Source organism: Aspergillus bombycis, assembly GCF_001792695.1.
Source record: "Aspergillus bombycis strain NRRL26010 chromosome Unknown contig00028, whole genome shotgun sequence".
NCBI lineage: Eukaryota > Fungi > Ascomycota > Eurotiomycetes > Eurotiales > Aspergillaceae > Aspergillus > Aspergillus bombycis.
In genome coordinates, this window is record NW_019170030.1 from 259,106 (window position 1) to 275,555 (window position 16,450).

The 16,450-nt window shown below is 51.6% G+C and overlaps 4 protein-coding genes across 4 annotated transcripts; 2 read left to right on the forward strand and 2 right to left on the reverse strand.

The window, feature by feature from the left end:
* Nucleotides 1–348: 348 nt before the first annotated feature.
* ABOM_005042 (uncharacterized protein) lies at nucleotides 349–1,750 on the forward strand (the record flags this gene model as incomplete). The annotated part of the gene is made up of 5 exons (XM_022532171.1): nucleotides 349–567; nucleotides 629–711; nucleotides 773–917; nucleotides 998–1,033; nucleotides 1,112–1,750. The coding sequence occupies 5 exons, from the start codon at nucleotides 349–351 to the stop codon at nucleotides 1,748–1,750; spliced, it is 1,122 nt and encodes a 373-aa protein (XP_022390533.1).
* A 300-nt stretch (nucleotides 1,751–2,050) lies between these two features.
* On the reverse strand, nucleotides 2,051–5,867 carry ABOM_005043 (putative nuclear RNA binding protein; the record flags this gene model as incomplete). The annotated part of the gene is made up of 2 exons (XM_022532172.1): nucleotides 2,051–4,183; nucleotides 5,568–5,867. The coding sequence occupies 2 exons, from the start codon at nucleotides 5,865–5,867 to the stop codon at nucleotides 2,051–2,053; spliced, it is 2,433 nt and encodes an 810-aa protein (XP_022390534.1).
* A 5,464-nt stretch (nucleotides 5,868–11,331) lies between these two features.
* Nucleotides 11,332–12,663, forward strand: ABOM_005044 (flavin monoamine oxidase family protein; the record flags this gene model as incomplete). Its single annotated transcript, XM_022532173.1, has 1 exon — nucleotides 11,332–12,663. The coding sequence occupies one exon, from the start codon at nucleotides 11,332–11,334 to the stop codon at nucleotides 12,661–12,663; it is 1,332 nt and encodes a 443-aa protein (XP_022390527.1).
* A 1,400-nt stretch (nucleotides 12,664–14,063) lies between these two features.
* On the reverse strand, nucleotides 14,064–15,858 carry veA (sexual development activator VeA; the record flags this gene model as incomplete). Its single annotated transcript, XM_022532174.1, has 2 exons — nucleotides 14,064–15,643; nucleotides 15,711–15,858. 2 exons carry the CDS (start codon nucleotides 15,856–15,858, stop codon nucleotides 14,064–14,066), a joined length of 1,728 nt encoding a protein of 575 aa, XP_022390528.1.
* Nucleotides 15,859–16,450: the final 592 nt, after the last annotated feature.

Here is a 16,450-nt window from a genome sequence, read left to right on the forward strand (position 1 = left end):
ACGCCGTAGTCTCTGATTTGTCAATCTACGCCTCTTCTGGCTGTTGAGGAGTTGATCTGCACTATGATTACTAAACGTGCTGTTCCCCGCATCCACAACATGACGTTCCAGGTTTACTGCCTCGGTGAAGTAGCTGATTGCGGATATGGATGGAGACTTGACAACCACAACCACGGCACGCCCTTCGCAGGAATGCTATTCCCTCAAAATGGCTCCATCCGTCGTCCTCTGAAGCCATCTACAGACCCGCCTTGATCCACTGTCCCACCGAAATCTCCAGAAGACAGACCCGAGACACCTCGCCTACACCGCAGTATTATAACTATATAATTGGGCCAGACCTCCAACATGGCCAGTACCTCAAAACGACTCAGCAAACTAGCTGACCATTTGTCCACCTCACTTCCTTCGTCAACAAGTCCCAGTCTAAACGCCAACATGACTACCCAAATCCCCGACAACCTCCCCTGGGACCCCAACTGTACGCAGTTTCCCTCCCGCAAGGAACTTCCTAAGATCCCCGGGGCGCCAGAAGGTGCAGCCTGGGTATGGGGGAAGGATGACGAGGTTCGTTTCTTCACTCTGGACGTAGCCTTTAGCATGAGGATGTCATACTGAGTGGTCGTAGATAGGACGTCTGAACCTGCTCACCCCGGCCAGAGTCAAAGCCGCCGCTGCGGAAGTTCAGACCGGCGAGATGTTCCGACTGGAGTGAGTTGTTTGCTCATTTCGTAACGAGAGTCCGGAGATCTAATGAATTGATTGCATCAAGTCTTCCGGTCAACGTCCCCGAGACACCGGCTTTCGGACGCGAGACCTTCCAGCACAGTATCAAAACGCTGATCAAGGATGTCGCGTACGACGATATATATACTCTGAACACGCAGAGCGGGACTCAATGGGATGGGTTTCGCCATGTACGTCTCTCCCCTATCTTAACTCTATCTCTATAAGAATAAGAATAGAAAGGAAAAGAAAGCTAACAAACGAACCCCAGTTCTCCCACATCGACAGCAAGCTCTTCTACAATGGAGTACGTACATACATATATATTTTTTATGAAATATCCAAGAATAGTCCCCTCTACACTGATACTAACAATAACAACCAGACAAGCTCAACCGACATCGAACCAGGCCCCAACTGCACTGCCCGAGGCAGCATCCACCACTGGGCCACGCACGGCATCGCCACGCGCGCCATCCTGCTCGACTACCGCCACTACGCCAACACCCACAACATCCAGTACGACCCGTACACGCGGCACCCGATCAGCATGGCCGACCTGCACGCCTGCGCCAAATCGCAAGGCCTGGATCTCCGGCCTGCCTCCCAAGGCGGCGACGTCCGCGTCGGCGACATCCTCCTCGTCCGCTCCGGCTTCGTCGAACGCTACCACCAGCTCTCCTCCGCGGAGCGGCACGCGGCCGCCACCCGCGCCCACGAGGAGTTGACCTGGGCCGGCCTGAACCAGGAAGAGGAGATCCTGGACTGGTTGCATGATTGCTATTTTGCGGCTGTCGCGGGCGATTCGCCGACGTTTGAGGCTTGGCCCCCTGTCAAGGAGGGCGGGTATATCCATCAGAATATCTTGGCGCTGTGGGGTATGCCGCTCGGCGAGATGTGGGATTTGGAGCGCCTGGCGACTCGGTGTAGAGAGCTTGGCAAGTGGACGTGCTTTTTGACGAGTGCGCCCGCTAATGTCGTTGGGGGCGTCGGGTCGCATGCTAATGCTACGGCTATTTTGTAGTTGTTTTTGGTTTGTGTGGGGTGGGTGTTGAGGTTGGGTTCTCAGGGGTATATGGGGATAGATATGTGGGTGGTTAATGTGGTTCTGGTTGAGGAGTATGTGGGAATGGTCGTAACTTCGTTAGATTCGTGAGTATTAACATAGGAAACTTCAACAACTACTCTTCTCTCCTGGCGTGAGTGTACCAATAGAACACTTCGCCGTTCTTCCTCCTCCTTCTCTCCTTGGTAGGCTGGATATGTATCCAACGCTCGTCCTGTCCTGTTTTCCAGATGACGTCCTTCCAACACCAAAAGAGCATCAGAAGATATCGTCAGGCCACCGGAACGCATCCCCAGCCTTGCCGTTCATCTTTCCCTGAGCCATTGATCTCCGGTTCCGCTCGCGCCTCTCAATCTCCTTTGCTAGCCTTCGGTCCACTTTCGCGGCTGTTGCGGCTATATCCTTAGGTAATGGGGGTACGGGCGGGATGTAGTTGTATGTGTATCGATGTTCCTTTTTCTTGGTTGGGGATGAATTCGGGCTTGCATCAGGTTGATCCAGATCAATCGGGTCTGAGTGCGATTGGTTCTGTCGGGAGTGGATTGCGTGCTGGTTCTCTTTATCGTGATTATCGATGTTCATCGCCTGCGTACTGGTGGATCGCAGATCGGCACGTCCCTTTTTCATGCGCAGCGACGGGGTGGTGCCTCTGTTTTGAGAATTGGACGCCCTTCGCCTCGCCGAGGGGGACCGCTTGCTGTGCGACCGGAGCGGTTGCGAGGCTCTTCTCCTTCGGCCGCGTTCTTCGCTCGGGGAACGTGGGGTATTGCTTTCGTCCCGGTGTCGCGGGGTTTGTTTGCGCTCTACGGAGCCGGGACTGTCGCCTGGAAACGTCTTGGGGAATTTGGATCGGCGAGACGAGTCGGATTGGTTGCCTTCCTCTGTGGGGTTTGTTGCGCCTTCTTTCGGGGATTTGGGGGTGTTTGCTGCGCTGGCGGATTCGGGATCGGGCGATTTGCGCTTCAGTGATGGGCTGTCGACGGCCAACGACTGTGTCGTTCGCTGACTGGGGGATTTGGCTGGGGTTCTGATGGTGGACTCGGGCTCGATGGTTGTTGTCATTGGTCCAGGGCCCTGGCTCTGCATGGTACGTTGGATGCTCTCTGATAGTGACATGGGGAGAGCTGAGTCAGATGTAGGCGAGATTGGGGATACTGGGTCGTGGTTGTTCAGGAGCCTCTCGGAGGGGAGTGTAGGGAGTGCACCGGGCACGAATTTCCTCTGGTGAGTTGAGTCATGACAGTGCGATCGCTCCGGGACCGGGGGTGCATCGTCGCCCATGAGCTCCTGCAGCTCTCGCCGGGCCTTCTCAAGCTTCTCCTCCAGCGTGCTCACCCGTCGCAGCAGCTTCTCTCTCTTTGACTTTTGCTTGCGCAGTTGCGGCTGCTCGGTGTCCTCTGATCGACGACCAAGGGGGATAAAACTCGACGTAATGCCCAGTGACGACTTGGCACGGCGGATCTCCTGGAACGAATTGCGCAGCGAGCCACTCGACTCATGGCCCTCACCGGAATTCTGCCTCGAGTGACGTCCCGTCGGTGACTTGTAGTCCATCTTCTCCTGGATTGACTTCCACGTCTGGTCCGCGAGGTTGTTGCTCGACTGCGACCCAGCACCCGCCATATATTTCCCCTTGACGGCGCCCCGATAGCCTGCCTTCTTCAACTCCGCATACGCCTTCTCGACGCGCGCGATATCATCGTCCACGGGCTGCTTATTCGCCTCGGCCGACGGCGACCCCTTCCACGCTCCCACATTCCCCCACCCACCAAACGGGTTAAACGCCGAGGCGATGGCCTTCCCGAAGCGAAAAATTCCGGACGACCGATGCGTCGGGCCCTGCTGTCCATTGGCGGACTTGCCGTCGCGCAGAAAGATGCTGGGCGGTTTCTCACTGACGCTATCGTTCATCATGCCCTCGACGAAGCGCGACCGGCGGCCGCGCCCGCTGGGACCCGCCTGACGTCCGTGCCGGCCCGAAGCGGTGCGTGGCGACCCATGGTCGGTCCTGGAATTGTTCCTACTATGAAAGGGCGAGCGCCAGCGCGAGCCCGTCGATCCGGTGTCTTTCAGCGGGGGCGGCGGTTGCAGTTCCTCTACGGGCCAGTCGTTGGAGCGACGGCGCTTCGCGGAGTGCGTGGATCGCGGCGAGCTGGCCGGGGGTGCGGAGAAGGCGTAGTCTTCGTCTGCGTCGTCGAAGCGACCGGAGACATCGGAGGAATAGTCGGAGGAATATTCCTCCTCGTCGTAGTCATCGTAGTCGTCGGTGCGCGAATGCTTGCGGGACCCGTGCGCAGTGACGGGGTCATCGCGACGACGGCAGGCGGATTCGAGCGTCTGGTGTAGTTGGCGGTCGGCTTGGGTGTCGTCTGTCGACATCTGTGCTCGCAGCTGAAGGCAAATCGTCAGCAAGGGTTGGCCTGGTTCGTTCGAGTTGGAGTGACGGGGGGGGGGGGGCGTGCAGAGCGCAAGGGAGGAAGAAAACGGGGCTCTCAGAGCTGTCAGATTTAATTGTCAAGGATGGACCAACCTCGGCACCCAGCGTCATCCCTACACTCGCTTCCTTTCTTTTTTTTTTTTCTTTTTTTTCCCTCGTTTTCGTTTTCTCTCCTGGTCCCCACTCGTTTCTCCGACAATGACGGCGCCGGTCACTACTAGTATGAGATCGGGTTATCCCAGGGCGCACGACAGAACGAACGAGTTGACGGCGTGAGAAATCGGGAGGACGAGAGAGGAGAAAGAGGAGAGAAAGAAAAGAGGAGACGAGGGAGTGTCTTGTTTTAATCGGGGGGAGTGAAATGAGGTCAATGTTTACCTTTTAGTGTGGATTGTTGTTGTTGTTGTTGTTTTCTTGTTTGGAGAACTAAATATGCGCCAAGAAGGGCCTTAGGCTGTCCCCTCTTGATTCAGGCCAATTCCGCCTATAGTTATACTCCCTCATTGAACATTCACCGTCTCAATGCATATTGTTTGTTGTCCCGGTATGTTTCGCCGGGGAATCTTTGCAGTATGTATGTTATGTTTCTTTATGGAATGAATGACGATCAGCCCTGAGGGTCAAAAATTCCCCGCGAGTAGCCATTCGATTGAATATTATCTTGTCACGATATTGATTCTAGACTAGAATGTACGCCGTAGAGGCCAAACGTTTACTCCTCAAATTCCCGGCTCCCAGTAAAATGGTTCTCAAATACATCTTGCCGTGGTGGCAGCCATGTTCCCAAGGCATGCGTAGCTGTCACACACGGCTGACGCCATTACATCTCCGCCACGTGACAAGTCGTGCAGTTTACAGTGTCACGTGGCGGTCTTTTGATGCCTGAGGCATATGATATACTAGACTCAAACTCCTGTCACGCTGCAGCTAGAAGATGGTGTAGTATACAGCAACATTCCAGGGGCAGCACTGTACGGGGTGCGTGGTCTATTACTTACTAGGCGGTACAATTGGTAATTAAGTTAATAGCTCAGTGTGTCTTCTAAGTGATGCGTATACCAGGGGGCTCCAAAGGCAATAGAAAAGACTAAAAGATCATCGAGAATCAGATTGGTTGACTAAGGAATGAATACGTATACCAAGCCATCCCACCAACATCTGTTGTGGCGCAAAACGGTGTCCCAATCGCTCATAATTTCTTCATAGCATCATCTCCAAGGGCCTTTCCGAGTGACTTTCCCCCAGTGCAACCCCTGGCCAAGACCGTGCCTCTCGTTTCCAATACACAGTGTTGATGCCATAATCTTAAGACTCTTAGGGTCTGCCATCTTCTCTAACCTTCTCCATGACAGCCCTAGCCAAGCTATCCATGCTGTCGTGAGTTGAAAGTCCGTCCAGAAGCAGGTTACCGTTCCAGTCCTTGACACTGATTTTGCGCACATGTCCTTCGACGGATTTGTCCCGGTGCTCAAATGTCATGGCAAAGCGCCAGTCAGCGTCGGTGAGGGCCTTTCCCAGCTGTGTGGTGTTGGGATGGCAAGCTCTGGGACCCCAAATAGTCTGGCCTTTGTATTTGAGCTCGCCCACGAGGGTGTGCCCTTCCACGGAGTGGCTTTTGTGCTCGGTCCAGACTTCCATGGTTCTTGTGGATGAGAGTTAGCTTGTGGGAAAGACTCTTGGGTAAGGTAGCTTTTCATACCTGTTTGGTACTGTGATGATAACGTGTGAAGATGTCTGGCAGGTCGGGAGCTTCGTGTGATGAAAGGTAATGGAAACTGATGGTGCTGGTTTATGCTCGACAGCTTGGGGATAGGAGTCCCTTTATATATTGGATAAGGCTTCACAGCCAACCCGTAGAACTCTCTATGCGTACAGAAGTACTACTAGACCCAGGCCTGAGCGTATACACCCCTTCGCCTGTCATTATCTTGGTAGCAGGGGTTGGTAGCCTTGTGAGTCGGTGGCGAGCTGAATCTAGGATCATTTCCTCTCTTTGCTATGGAGACTACAGATCCTGAGATTGACCAGACTCTTGATGGCATGGGGCGGAGCTGCTAGCCTTGACAAGACTCGGTCTTGTCCGTGAATCAAGTTGTCTGATCTCCATCTACCGTTTGTTCGTAGCGAGCTGGTTGTCAGACGAGTGAGCAGGTGGCGAGCTGAATCTATAATTCTTTCCCGTTTTGGCCATGCAGAGTACAGATACTGGGCTGGAGTGGCGCCCTGTTAATAGAGCCGAGCTGGTGATATTGGCAGGATTCGGTCTTTGTACCTGTGAGTCCTGCTGTCAGATCCCAAAATGTCTAGCGCCGGGCAGCTTTCTATGGTTGTATGCAGACACGAACTAGTAGACCTAAGTATCTCTTGCCCTATCATTCCTTGGTACTGGGGTAGCCATCAAGATGGTAAGAAGGTGGCGAGCTGAATCTATGATAGTTTCCTCTTTTTGTTATTCAACCTGGGTATACTGGGACCGATGTCTCAGTTGAACTGTTCCCTGTCAGCTTGTCCTGCCCACTTTCCAATATGCCTATGGAAGGTGACCACAGCCTTCTCCTTGTGGCTATACCAATGATCACCAAAGGCTGACCACAGGCTGTTCTTGGTAGCCTTGCGTTTCTGCAAATCCTCGGAAGCCCATGGACGCTAGAGAGTGGAGAATCATGCAGCTGGATCACTGCCGGAGCGTTCTGGGCCTGTCGGCTAAACAGTCCAGGCAAAAGACCAGAACATTAGGCTTCCTGTCAAATACATTACGTCTACCACCATATTTACATACCCTAGGGATATTGTAACCGTTCGATTCGCGACTCTGCCTGCCTCGGAAGACTAGTAGGTATGATGAATTGGTTGCTAGGGCTTTTGTCGCTTCCTGCTTAAAAAGGGGGTCTAACTTTAGTTTTAATTATCAGTGACTTGTAAATGGTTCTGGTGACAGAATGGCCTAGCCTCCCATGCATAACGTCGTAATACGTATGATTATGCGTAATGCAACGTGGATAGCGTTGCATATTGATATTTAGTGTGTTGTTATGCAGTTGTTCAGCTGCGAACTCCCAAGGTGGGGTCTAAACCCCTGCTTGCTTTGGTATCTCACCTCTCCACTAGAAAGGCACAACTCAAGAACTAGTAAGTCTTCCAGCGCACGTACTACGTGGCTGTTAGGATAGAGCGTGACACTACTCCCTTCCTATAGACCCCGCGCGTGCTACCTGAGGGGTGACCTAAGAGGTAAGCTGGAGGATGGACAGGCAGGCATCCGAGGTTAAAGAAGGTGGAGCCAGGGGCCTAAAGGACCCGATTGGCAGCTAGCCTCCCCCAGATAGAACCTTAGAAGATACTACTAGTAGGTAGTAATCACGGTACGGACCGTACGTGCGCAGCGGTGGTCTCGACCACGGGGAATCAGGAATCGCCCGCACTGGACTATCGGCAGTTCTGGATCTTCTGGTTCTAGGTAAAACTGCCGAGAGAGTGTGGGTTCGAAATTATGCATGTCAGATGTGGAGGTGGGTTTTCATTACGTATTAATGTGAAGAACTGCTGCTGGCTTTCGGACGCTCCGCTACTCTAAATATACGCAAGCGAAGCCTTGCTGCGGGTTGTCCTTGGATGTCACATTGCAGCATATGGGGAGGATACTACAATTCTCTTGTGCTGCCTTTTCAACCATCTCTAGCTGGCAGTTTGGGATGTAGGTCTTATACATGCTATGAAGATATCTGATTGGAAAGTCTTTCCCAAGTAGGGTGGAACTTTCATCCTCCCCGAACAAGCTGTTTGGGATATGTCGCCCTCTATTTGTGGGCGCTTAACTGGCGAGGAGTCCTTTGCTTGCCATTTGCTAAGGGCCTTAGAGGAAGATAGAGTTTCTGAATAATAGTTTGTGTGAATCAGGTATACTCAAGTATTGACTTCCAGTTACTCGAAGCGGCTTCGATGAAATTTGTCCTCGTTCTGCTAACAGCACATAACAGCCAGCCTCTGTATCGTATACCACTCCTACCCTATCGGCCATTTCAACACCCCCGTCCGGTAAGAGATACTAGCCGCTTATGAAAAGATAGTGCTGGAAGCCATCTCCGGCTAGCCCACGACTAGAGACCATAGTCCGATTGAGAATCAACGATCCGTTGTTGGAAATACGATTTTCGACTTATCCAGACACAGCCATAGGCCCCAAGGTCGCTGCTCTAGAACATGTTGCAAGTTCCCCATCCGTCATTGGGGCCGTTTGGTCGACAACCGATGAGCGGGCCACATTCCTCGCAGCCTGACCAGATACAGCATCTTCCACCTGGAGGGATGGCTGCGGAGTGATCAATATAGCTCTGATGAAAGGCACTTTACCTTTTTTTGTCATATATACAAAGAGGAAAGAGAAGAGCAAGACTGACGGCCAACTTGTTTCTCAGCAGAGACAGGGCTTGCCGCCACAGAGCTCGAGAATGCCAGCAAGATAGTGGCGAATGCAAGGCTGAACTTCATGGTCGCGGTGGTTATGAAAGATTGAAGATGAGCTTTTGTTTGAGAATGACTATAAGGAACTCTGTTGATGAAGTGGCTTGACTTGATCTTGGGTCCTCAACAGGGAACAAAGATGGGTATTTATACCCTACCGACGGCCTCTGTAGTTCTCAAAGGCTGCGGTGTCTTCTCAGCCTAACACGTCCTTGCATAACGAACCCTTCCATAAGAAGCCCTTGCAATCTAGTATAACAGGAGCTGCGTGGTTACCCTCAGATTTGAGACTCATAGAGAAACACATCAGCCGCAGGAGGTAAGGGATTCATCCAAAGCATCATAGTACATGATGACCTACTGCAGTAACACCGGTCTAGCAACATACCGCTCATTGTTTAGTGCCTTTACTACGGAGTTCGCCGAAGCCATCAACCCGAAGGCATCTTTGTTGTAATGCAAAGGCGGATTGAATTGTACTATTTTCTTCTATAGACCTAAAAGTCTATATATAATATAGATATTGGATTGATTGAATATTGATCCACTTCTACATAGAATGTTATTCTGTATATAAAGCTCTAGTAGTTTGCTCCAATTGAACCCGGACGTATAAGGAATAGCGCTGGTCTAGTTCGGCTTCAAAATCTGGGGACCCGCCCGGCCCGCCCCTGCCTGGCGCAAGGTTAGGTTTGCGGTGGTGCTGATCCGCACCGATATTGGCCTATCTGATCCATAGATCGCAGCAGCCGCCCAATCTATGTACTGCAAGATGACAATTCCTGGTACAGAGGGGCATAAGACTATTGGAAACACCTTTGTGATATGACCAGGCGTTCTACAATCGAAACAGAGACCGCTCTGCCATCGCTCCTGCTCAGGTTGGCTTCCAACAGCGATCGCTTTCTCTACTATCTTTTCCCGTGTGTCAGAGCGTGTAACGGCGGTATACGATATAGATGCGATCCATGGCTTCTAGATCGTAGATTCAGAATCATCTGGCCTTTTGGCCTAGTTGTGAGCGTGTTTGCCTGGATCACGCGCCCTCACAGAGCGACGATTTCCGTCTTGCAATTCTCTTTCGAGCCTGAGACACAAAAGTGATGCAACGTATGTCTCACATGCGATGAGGCTGGCCCTACTCCTACACCAGGTGGCAAACAATGGCAGATTAACCAGCCCAGGATTTGTATCGCGGAGTACCCAAAGGGGGCGTCCACAGGGAGTATCCTAGAGTAAAGAGCTTACTCGGAGCAGGATTCGACACACTTCTCTAATGAAGGCGGCGTCGTAGCACAGGCAAGTCGATTAATTAAGGAGCCAGTATAAATGGACCAGCAGATAAATAAATCATTGGTTAGTTTGATGTCGCCCCATACTGCTCTTACGGCGCAGCCTCATAGTTGGCTATCTGTTCTGTGGCTCATGGTACACATGACTCAATCTGTCTCTTTAATATCTATTTACGATAACAATACCAGAAGGGTTGAGAGGATAATTAAAAAGAGCTATTGTCTATACAGCGGGATACAAAATTGGTACAAATCTCTCTACTCCTAATTTCTTTCCGGAAACCTAATCTAAAACAGAGTTGACCTGTAGAGCTGATGGTAGAAACGGCGCAAATCTTCACGCTCCTGGGTTGTTCCCGGGAACCCAATTTGAACCACACCCATCCCTTAAGGCCCTCCCAAAGTCCTTGCCACGGAAGAGAGGGTTCAAAGTATTATTGTTTAAAGAAATTGGAATTCTGCTATACACAGCTTAGGTTGAAACAAGGCGCATGGTAGTATGTTTCCAGATAATGGCGTTATTCGTGGATTAGGAGAATTATTTCCCCTAAAATCTAGAAAACCACTAAGGGGGTCAATTGCAGATTACACTCAGGGATGAGCAAGGTCTTGGAGCTTGAGATTCGGTCACATAATACATAGTCTCTGACACAGAAAATTTCAAGTCCAGACATTAGAATTCGGAATTTATAGACTACGTTGAATAGACTAGCTAGTTCATCCATTGACTGCCACCAGAACCCTCGACTAGACATGGCATATATTTTTCAAAGTGAGTCTAGGTCCTCTTCGACCAGTTTTGATTGAAAATACTCTTTGATCGTCTAACAATAGGTGAACTGGACCGATGATTACAAACCACATCGTCGGGTTTGTCTGATACCGATGATCATGAACCAGCTGGTTACAAACTCTCAGCATTCTCTGGGCCCCTATTCTGGACTTCGGGATCTGCGGGGAAGAATAGCCTTATGCTGTTGGATAACCCAACCCTAATTCAATTTAATATTAGAAAGATACAGTCACGAAGACAGAATAGGAAGTTCAGATGATGTGCGGTGGGACGCCAAGTCCAGCCCTTATCTGCAGCCGCGATTATCTCTCACGAGGGTAGAATAATTATTGTGCTGTGTAGATCACTTCTCAGATTCTGGCATTGCACCCGCGGATTCCGAGCCATCAGGAGCGCTCAATTGTAACATGATCATCTGTAAGCGCCTCGAGCATTTGTCCATAAGACAGCTGTGGCCGGCCTCAGTGGATAGGGCTGTAGTCTCACACTCGACATCACCCATTCGTCTCTCAAATCGTCTCGGACAGTCCTCAAACGGCCTGTCTCTTCTCGCACTATGGCTCGGGGAAATCGTGCGCAAGTGATTGTTATTGGCGCTGGCCTGTCAGGTCTCACAGCTGCAGCAGAATTAAACCGTCAAGGCATCGATGTCATTGTACTTGAGGCATCATCCAAGGTGGGTGGAAGAGTGAATTCCGCCACCACCAGCCTCGGGTCACACCTGGATCTTGGGGGGCAATGGATTGGGCATGGACATCATCGCATCACTGCTCTGGTAAACAAGGCGAAGGGTACGACATTCCAGACCTTCACACGCGGTCTACCGACACTTGCTCGCGACGGTCGCACCGTGTCTCTCTTCTCACCGTCTGTCATTCTCGCGATGATTTATCTCGCCTTCCTCGAGTTGGTGAGCAGGATCTACGTTCCTCAAGGTTGGATCACTGTCACTGTGGACAAAGCGATTGAAACCTTGGTCCCCTTGGAAATGGCCCGACAATTCCTTCGTCTGCTCGTTGCCGTGTCTTCTACCGCTGAATTGGGCTTAACATCGGTCTACAGCTTTGCAACGGCGATCCCTCGATCGGGAGGGCTCTTGACGATGCTAGGGACACGGGGTGGGGCTCAAGACACCTTGGTTGTGGAATCCATGGGCATCACTACATCCATGTTGGCCAGCGAGCTCTCTCAGAACATTTTCACCGACATGCCGATCACAAGTATATCCCAAAACCAGAGCGACAACGTGATGGTGCGTACAGCGTCAGGCCGAGAATTCCACGCCAGGAAGGTCATAATCACGGTTCCGCCACCCATGTTGCAAAAGATCACATTCGATCCGCCGCTGCCCGTCGAACGGACGGCACTGCAGAAAAACACCCGCATGGGCGTTGTCTACAAAGCCATCGCGGTCTTTGAGAAGCCCTTCTGGCGCGATGGATTGGGCGGAGAATTCCTGATCCTTGACGACCCGGCATGCGGCGTCTTTGACACTTCTTCACCCGGAGGCCCTGGTCACTTGTGCTTCCTAGTCGCCGGCACCCCGGCACGCCAGCTCGACATGCTGGATGCCAACACGCGGCGTGAATCGCTGTTGAGTCGACTTGCGCCACATCTGGGGCATCGAGTCCTCCAGCCTGTGGATTGGCACGAGAAAGCCTGGCATTCGGATGAGTACTGCGGTGGCGGGTATCTGGCATATGCGACTGTTGGCACCACGGAGGGTCTTCTGCCCATGCCTCATAAGCCAACCAACAACTTGCACTGGGCCGGAACAGAGACGGCGGAAGAGCACCCTGGGTATCTGGAAGGAGCCATACAGTCCGGCGAGCGTGCCGCCTGTGAAGTCGCTCGCGCTCTTGGTGGTGAAGTCCACAGTATCAAATAGGACGTGGCAGGCAGATAGATATATGAAGGGGTAATACGGCCTTCGATCTTTTCACATTCGCGTTATTTTCTAGCCATCAACAGGGCCATCCAGCATCGTTGTTCTATTCCTTCGTTGTTTTTAATATTGTGTAATTTATCTCACTTGTCTTATTCTGAACTCTTACCCAGTCTAAAATAGTTTCATTTGTATGTGCAATCCCCGTTTCATCGTTTCCCGCAAGAGCTAAAAGAGATAATGTTAGGGGCATAAGATATCGATAAACACTGCTCGTTATGAATGGAAGTACATTTTAATGGAAGATTACATTCTTCCCTTAGATTATATGAAACTACTGCACAAAGAACTTTTTATTAGTGTACGATGATTCTGTGGCTGTCTGGGGCTAACTCTTCTCTCTAGGTGCCTGCAGGTTGAAACCTAGCTTGTATAAAGTTAAAAATCCACTGCGTTGGCTATATAAATCATGAGTCGATGATAAGAGATACCCTGTCGTCACTGCTAGTGTATAAAGAGGGAGAGAATGCACAAGGCTAGGCAGGATGGACCTGTTTTACTGATCTATGTCGGCTCATTTATGGTGTTTCTTCCTGGAATGTTCCTCCCAGCATCCATGGCCCTTCGATATTTCTTGTGGATTGACAGTGACCGGCGCAAGGAATGTCGGGTTTTACTCTGGTTTACATGCCCTTGCTACTCCGTATATGGCTTCTGAATGGTGGACACCCACTACATGCTCTACAGAACATATATATATCGATATACGTCACTGGGTGATAGTCATGTCATATGCAGGTCAAACTCAAATCAATTTTCTGATATACTGTGTAGAATGAAGATCGTCGATCTTATCTGTCGCATACGTCATTTATTGCATGCCAGTGGATGGGGCACGCATGGTCATGGTAAACAAGGAAATGGTCGAAGGAGTGGAATCAGGCATGTCGCATGTCTAAGGCCCCGGGATTGTCTCGGATCAATGCATCCACGTTGCGCAACTGAATCACCAAACTTTGGGAGGAAAAATGATACGTTTTTGATTGCTCACTCACTTCTATTCGCATGAAGCGAGAGGCCCCAGGCTCCTTAGCATGCCTGGAAACACATCGGATAATAAACATGAGAGCTGTCGTATATAAAACGAAGATAAGAACAACCCGGGGAATATCGTGGAAACCACATGCAGAGCATCATATACAGGAATGCCAAAGATCGAGAAAAGAAGAAAAAGAACGGTGGTATAAACATCAAAAGTCTGGTTCGTTAAAAGTATCCCTGAAGCCCACCACACCAGAGAATATGAGAGAAAAGGAACAGATTACGTGAAAGAAATCAATCGACGACCGTTCGCCAAGACGCCGTCCTATATGAGCGGGGGAAAAAGCACAAATCAGTTTGTTTTATTGGAGTGCAGGGGAAATTTTGGTGGCCATTCTCCCGTTGGCTCGTTTGTACGCCATTTCATCGCGCGTGTCGGTGTAGAAGTTCCGACCGGCATCCGACAGCCTCCGAGGATACCCATCCGTATCAGGGCGCATGCCGTTGTAGAGTGGACGGTCGTCATGGCCAAACGAATCTTCGTAAGACCGCTTGGACAAGCTGGCGCCCGTATCCCACAAGAACTTCTTGCCCGCGCCAATGTCGTGACTGGGGCTCTGAGAGATACTGCTGGATGGTTGAGAGAGGCTGTTGGGATAATCTCCCGATAAGGCCTTGAGGGGCGGAAGGGAAGGCACGAGACTGGATGACGGTGTCTGAGACCGAGGAGCCGCCGATTGAGCCATGGAATGATATGCATTCGGATCAGATGAGCGTGGCTCGCCGGATGGCATATTTAGTGGCTTAGGCGGTTCCAAACGGAGCGGAGGCAAACCACTCTTGGGATAGCTGGAACGCTCCGTGGACATCCGTGAAGGCGGATAGGGGTAGCTGGCCGTTTCATATTCAGCACTCGTCGATGGATTCCGAGCATGAGAATATGGTGGATGGGGAGAGTACGGGGCTGCCAACGTGGAGGTGGACTGTGGAGTAGGAGGCAGTTGGGGAGCTGGATATTGAGTTTGCGTGGAGCCAAAGGAGAGGTGCGACTGATATCCGGGAGTATGAGATGGTGCCGCGGGAGGAGCGGGAGGAGCGGGCGTAGACGCTGCGGCTGGTGCGGGAGCGGGTGCTGGCGGAATTGGTCGTTGGTACGGCTGCACACCCTGGAAACCATACTCGGTCGCGCCAGACGACCGGCGCTGAGCATCGGCGCCGTAGGGGAACGAGGGATCCACCGTACTGATACTGGTTGATCTCGGCCGTTCAACTGGAGTGCCTGCGTACGCGTGCGTATCCGGGGTCGAGAATCGGTCAGAAGATCGGTAGACCCTCTCCTCATCGTAGTCGTAGTCATCCGTGCGCTTCTCTCCCCGACGTCTCATGCGGACATCACGTCGAATCCGCACACGACAACCCTGCTCCGCAATAACCCGACTCAGCGAGGTACTCGTGGTCAATCCAGGGAACTTCTTGGCGCTAAACACGGTGAACGGAACGGAAACGACCTCGAGACGGAAATCCAGGAACGACTTTGGCGCCATTGGCTTCGATGGCATTGCGTTGGGCATGGACGACTGGATCGGAGCATTCTCATTCGCGTCCTTGCTGTCCTTGGTTTCCTCGTAGAGATGGAAGTTCAATCGATATACACCCTCGTGCCGCACGGAAAGATCTGGGAAGATGAAGTAACCGGCCTGTGATGGGCGATCCAAGTAAGCCACGCCGGCTACGGGCACACCAGTCAATACTGGGCATGTCGGGTTCGGGGCAAAACGGCCTTGGGCCATGGGACGAGCGGTTTCCAGCGTGGCGAACAGGAAGAAATTGGCGTTGTATGCGAAAGTGATATCGGTCTTGTTCAGGTCATCGTTGGGATCTGACTCGTATACTCGAAGTTCGACGACCGGTGGAGGATCGACTGGACGACGGTCCGCGGACGCTATATGAAGTCAGAACCATCAGCTTGATCCACGGTCCGGGTTCCTCTTGCTGGTTGGGTTGCATACACTTCGCACCTGCACCGCAGGCTCGCGCACGCTCAGGTTGCTGCATGACATTGAGTTTGTATGTGAGCTTCTTGCCCTCTCGAGTGATCCGGCTGACGGAGGATTCCGTCTCGTTCGGCGGAGGCGCCAACGGAGCTCGTGTCGCCATCTTGACTTGGGTGCGAATAACTGCCAGGATTAGCACAACCAGATTCGACGGGCACCGTCATTGAGCACAATTTCATGGTCGAAATCCAATAATGACCGGGCAGCAATGAAGGTTAGGACATACTTGGCAATCTCACGGTCTAACCGAACAAATCAACGCTATGGAAAAGTACTTGCGTCAAGCAAGTGATCTATCCTCGTTTTCCCGCGTGTGTGTAAATCTGGTTTTCTTCCAGTCTGTTGATTACTTGGGCGTGACTCCGCGATTGCAAGCCGTGAAACCGACCAGTCGGCCAAGAACGATCAAGACGGAGAGCAAGGGTGTTCTCCAAGTAGCCTGCGCGATGAAGAACGAGAGAATCACCAATGTCGACTAAAAGGGGAAGGGAAGAAGAATAATAGAATTAAAAAAAATTTTACGCTGGGTCTGCTGCGCCAAAGCAGGTCAACAGACAATCCAGCGATTGACCCGTTTCGGGATGAGGAAAGAAGGAATGGGAGAGGAGTGACAAAAGTCAAGTTGGTGATACGGGGGGCGAAGAATAATGAATGAGAGGGGGTGGAGCGAGACAGCAAGAGAGAGCGAGGACGGG